The sequence below is a fragment of the Sebastes umbrosus genome, chromosome 8 (assembly GCF_015220745.1).
Source record: "Sebastes umbrosus isolate fSebUmb1 chromosome 8, fSebUmb1.pri, whole genome shotgun sequence".
Classification (NCBI taxonomy): Eukaryota; Metazoa; Chordata; class Actinopteri; order Perciformes; family Sebastidae; genus Sebastes; species Sebastes umbrosus.
Genome location: NC_051276.1, coordinates 35,907,122 through 35,912,882, shown reverse-complemented (window position 1 = coordinate 35,912,882; position 5,761 = coordinate 35,907,122). Strand labels below are relative to the sequence as shown.

At 41.3% G+C, this 5,761-nt stretch overlaps 1 protein-coding gene across 1 annotated transcript in view; it reads right to left on the bottom strand.

Annotated features, from left to right (window-relative positions):
* Positions 1-2,106: 2,106 nt before the first annotated feature.
* LOC119493390 (disintegrin and metalloproteinase domain-containing protein 9-like) overlaps positions 2,107-5,761 on the bottom strand; it is a 37,752-nt gene continuing 34,097 nt past the window's right edge. The window contains 4 exon segments of the mRNA XM_037778626.1: positions 2,107-2,179; positions 2,717-2,775; positions 4,276-4,305; positions 5,125-5,227. Of these exon segments, the coding sequence (XP_037634554.1) occupies positions 2,107-2,179; positions 2,717-2,775; positions 4,276-4,305; positions 5,125-5,227 (265 nt within the window).

Below are 5,761 nucleotides of genomic sequence, written 5' to 3'. Positions count from 1 at the left end.
CAAGCGCACCCCACCCAGCAGCGGGGGGGGTGCGTTACATTCCTATGACAGTGCTGAGCAGAGGGGGGGGGTGGGAAGTGCAATCAGACGGCACCAGTGCTTTCATTCAGAGACAGGAAACACACAGAAGGGTCCAAGTGCAAGCTCCGCCTCCAGTGACCTCTGCGTCTCCAAACCAGCCAATCAGAGCGAAGCACCTCTCCGTACATAAAGTAACGGACCGTTAGCTAAACCTTCATCGTTACATTAATATGAACAATAAAGAAACATTCAGATTTAGCTAGAGGACTTTTTGAAGGTGTTATATATATATATAGTGGTTATATTTTCAGAGATCAGACACTCAGATGAAATGATGGAGTAATAATCATAATGTGATGGGGTTGTTAATTAGCCGGCTACGTGCTACAGAGCTGCCGTCTCAGTAACATCAGCGGTTCAATAAGAGGAGCTGCTGCTGTGTGAAATCAAGGACCTGATATTTATATATTGACTTTAAATGATGATGTTAAATCTGTTATTAGTTATCACTATAGACGGTATAGAGCCACTCTAAGCTAACATAGCATCGTGGTAGAAACCGTGGTGAGGTTTAGTGAATCACCGACTCAAAACATCATGACACTAAAACATCATTAACTTCTTTTAGGTTATCGGCTCGAGGCCTTTTAGGTTCGATCTGAGCAAGTCAACGTTTGTTAGCTGGTTAGCGAACTATATAGTAAATACTTGTGTTACCATGGCGACATGTGGAACGTACTGTAGCTGACTGACTTCTCACAAAAGCTAGCAAGTGAAGCTAGCAGTTCATTTAGTAGTATTTAACATTACAAAATGTTGATGAATGTTGATGAATGAATGTCGGGAGGTCAGTGATGCTACTGGTGACACGTGTAGCAGCGTCAGCTCATGAACACAGAAGCTTGTTAGCAACATTAGTTACCAAACTGGCTAGCTAACTGTATAGTGGATATTTAGCAATGTGAGCTGTAGTATGACATTTAGGACACACCGCTGCTACGTAGCGTTACCTCATAACCTTGTAAGCGTGCTAGCGTTGTTAGCCAGGTTAGCCAAGTTGCAGTGTGTTCCAATCCGCGTACTTCTGTACTTACACTACTCTGAGTGCATGAGTGCGTTCACACTATGAAGTACGGCAGAATGCAGTGCACTCAAAGTACCCGGATGTTGTACTCAGAGCGGTCAGATCGTTGAGTGTGGAACGCTGGACACTTCCCACACTCAACTGTCGCCATCTTGGCTACGTAGCGGAAGAGGCGGAGCCACGACCACGACCACTATTCAAACATACGCAGATAACAGAATAAAACAATACGTAAACATACCGGTGCATTTTCAGCCAACAGGAGGACACATCGTAGGCGACGACGTTGGAAACCTAATTTCCACTCTGCTTTCATTTGTTTTCAGAAGATATTCTGGCGGGTAGCGAGCCGCGGTCAAATGTTGCGATCGTCTTTTCCGGTCAGTGCGCCGCAGAGTATTCGATTTGAGACGACCCTACCCCGCTGAAATACACGCACTACTCAAGTGAGTACAGAGTGCACAAAGTGCACTACATTGAAGTGTACTTCTGGAAGTACGTGGATTGGAACACACTCTTAGTTAGCTAGCCAGTTGAGCTTTTTACAGCAGCAGGAATACAACATGTTGATGTGATGAAAACACTGTTGACTGGGCAATGACACGTTTATCTAGTATTTGGCTTGTTGATGTCGCAGGTGACTGTTCTGGAGATATGATTGGCTGGTTTGGTGACAGAGCAGTCACCTGATTGGCTGAGTTTTGTCTCCACGCTGCTCTTGAAAGAAAGACAGAAAGTCTGTAGAGACCAGCAGCTGCTTCAGTTCAGTCCCGTTGCGTTCCTGTTGGTTCTGGTTCCCGGTCCGGTCTGACTCGGTCCAGTTTCCTGGTGGAGAGGTCCAGTTTGTAGTCCAGGGCCGGCTGTCGGCCAACTCGGCTCCAGAATCCTTTCCTGGCTGTTGTGAGGTGGGGAGTGAGGTTGAAGAGGAAGAGGAGGAGGAGAAGAAGAGGAGGAGGGGACGGGTGTCATCCAGGTGTGGTGGGCGGAGCGCCCTGATTGGTTTAAACAGGTGGAGCGGGGGCGGGTCTTTGAGGCACCAGGTGAGGCTGAGATGCAGCAGAAGGTTTCGGTTTTCTGAGAGAGAAGTGAAAAATAAAAGAGAGAAGTCAACAACCAGAACTGGGTTGGGTCTAGAAGGTAACCCACAAACTGTGAAAACTGGCAAAAACGTACAAAAACTCTTCAGAGACGACGACAACGTCTCCTTTATACATTTATATTAATACACCTGTTAGAAACAACAACATTCAACGTGGTATTTACACAGATTGGTTCTGTTGGAACTTGGTTTTAGCTCCTAGGACCAGTTAGCATAGAGTTAGCTTCAGCTTTATCAACCTGAACTACTTTGACTTTGAGCATGATGACAGTTCATTCTTGAAATCTTAACTGGAGGTCCACTTTCTACCAGGTCTCACAGTCTCCATCACCAGGTGGAGTTTGCTCAGTTGTCATGGAGATATCTCAGGTGTCATCACATCACATGACTCCTGAGCAACACCTCTCTGGTTAGAGCTAGAAAGAGGAGCTTGTGTGGATATGTTGGGCTTTGACTGAGAGTGTTAGTGTTCCCAGAAGCTGAGCAGTGAGATATGATGTCATTGATCTTACAGAGGAGGAGGAGGAGGCCTCACAGCATAGGAGGAAGCTGTCCTGCTGGTCTCCATCACCTGATCACAAACACACACACAGCAGAGTTAAATGTCTTCCTCACTTTATTCACTCATTTGAACTCTTCAGTTATATTTTCTGCATGATGTTATCATGTTATCTCCCTGCATGATGGACTAAGAGCTGTTTCAAAGCCAGGTTGTAACTCTGGTGATAAACACCCCCACTACGTCTATTTATGTGGATCTGTGGAACAGAAACTCCTCCTCAGGTTATTAAACCTCCACATTCACAGAAACCTTTTAGGGTTTTGGACTGTTGGTTGGACAAAACTAGATATTTGAGGACGTCGCTTTGGAATGAGGGAAATAATAACCAGAGTTTTTCACAGTTTCTGGACATTTTATAGGCAAACAATTAATTAGTAAAATAATCAGTTGATGAATGGATGAGTTTAAGCTCTAAAATACTACTTTTCACTCCACTACATTTATCTGACAGCTTTAGTTACAAATACCGATGTATTATTATAGATTAAACTAGCAGCTGTATATAAAGTCATTCAAATGAGCTCCACCTAAACCAGCTGACACATTAAAGGGATGAACAAATAAAATATCCCAAAAATATTAGAAAAATATTAGTGTAGCATCAGACAAATACTAGTAAAATATCCAAAATATCAGTAAAATATCCTAAAAAAACATTTGTAAAATATTATAAACATATTAGTAAAATATTATAAAAATATTAGTAAAATATCAATAACTATAAGTCAAATATCAGAAAAAATATAAGTCAAATATCAGAAAAATATTGATAAATTATCAGTCAAAAATGTATAAAATATGCAAAATATCGGTAAAAAATAAAAATATATTCGTAAAATATCCCGAAACATATTAGTAAAATACCATAAAAATATAAGTTAAATAAAAAAAATGATTAATCATCAGACAAAAATTGATAAAATATGCAAAATATCAGTAAAATATTAAAAAACATTTGTAAAATATCAGAAAAATATGAATAAATTATCAGACAAAAATCAATATATGCAAAAATATTTGTAAAATATCCCCAAAAGTCATTAAAAGTAGCTCCACCTTTATAAACCAGCTGACACATTAAAGTGATGAACACATTAATGCATCAATGATTAATTTATAATATATATAATACAATAATATAACAAAGATTATTCTGCAGAATGAGTACTTTTACTTTTGGTACTTTAAGTAGATGTTGATGCTAATACTTTGTACTTTTATTTAATAAGACTGAGTAAGACAAACACAGAATGTAAAATAACTCTCATAATAAATCAGTTTCAATAAAAGCAGCAGGAAGCAGATGCAGTTCAGAGTACTATCGTAATAGTATTACAGATTACAGTAGTAGTAGTAGTAGTAGTAGTATTACAGTAGTAGTAGTAGTATTACAGTAGTAGTAGTGGTATTATTACAGTAGTAGTAGCAGTAGTATTACAGTAGTAGTAGTAGTATTATAGTAGTAGTAGTAGTAGTAGTATTACATTGTGAGTAGTGAGAGTATTTTACCTCCTGCGGTGGCAGTAGCTGAGCGTGGTGCTTCACATGGAGAGAGAGCAGAGGATGTTAGGACTCATCAACGCATTCATTTCATTAATTCATTAATTAATTAGTTGTAATGAAACATCCACACTGTCAACACACACACAAACACACACACACACACACACACACACACAAATCAACTAAATCTGATGATTCTATTAATCGAGGGTTGATTAAGAGAAGCAGGCAGTAATCTATCAGAGTTACAGGATTATCTACCGATTAGAGAATTGAATTTATTATATATATTTATTAATAAATGATTAGACTCTAATTGAACTCTTTTCATTATTAAAACACTCTCATGTTGTAGAAGTTGAACTACTGTATAAGAGGAGGTATCAGAGGATGGAGGAGGGGTCGTCATAGCAACACAGTGGTACCTACTAAGACCTAACACACTAATGTGAACCTGAAGCTTACCGCGAGCACAGTGACTCATCATCATCATCATCATCATCATCATCACTAGCGGCGGCCTCCTGATCAGCAGGGTCACAGGCAGGTTCACCACATTATCACTGAGTCTGTGTCTGCCGTCTACATGGTGTCAGTTAAACGCTGAACCAACGACACCAATTAACAGGGGCGTTGCTATGGTGATTAATTGGAATTGTTGCTAACTGAGCAGAAAACACATTTAAACAAAGTATAAAAAGTGAAGTAATTTATAAAACTACATAATAGTTCCAGTTAGCTCAGAGTTAACTCGTAGGACCAGTTGGTTTAGAGTTAGCTCGTAGGACCAGTTAGCTCAGAGTTAGCTCGTAGGACCAGTTGGTTTAGAGTTAGCTCCTAGGACGGGAAACTCACCCCGTCTTTGACGATGTTGTTGGCGTTGCCCCGGGCAACAGATGGAAGCTGCGCTCTGGGAGGCGGTCCTCTGTTGGGATTGGCTGAAGCTGCGCCGTCAGCCCTGGAGACAGGAAGTGACATCAGCTCAGTGAGTGGAGTCAAGAGGTATGACATGACATCACAGCTTGTTAAGGCAGCAAAGCCTCAGTTTTTAAATGTCAGAGTGTCTTTGAACGCACCACAGAGGACAGTCAGAGTGTCTTTGAACACAGCACAGAGGACAGTTAAGAGCAGTTGTCAGAGTGTCCTTGGACGCAGCACAGAGGACAGTTAAGAGCAGTTGTCAGAGTGTCCTGAAACTGCCGCACAGAGGACAGTTTAGGAGCAAGGTGTCAGAGCGCTGACGCAGCAGTAGGACAGTAAGAGCAGTTGGCAGAGTGTCTTGAACGCAGAACAGAGGACAGTTGAAGCGCAGTTGATCAGAGTGTCCTGAACGCAGCGAGGACAGTCAGAGTGTCTTTGGAAAAGCAGCACATGAGGCAGTTATAAGAGCTAGTTGTCGAGCGTCTGAACGCAGCACAGAGGACAGTCAGCAGTCCTGACCGCAGCACAGAGGACAGTTAATGAGGAAAAAGAGTGTCTTGAAGCCGCCAGA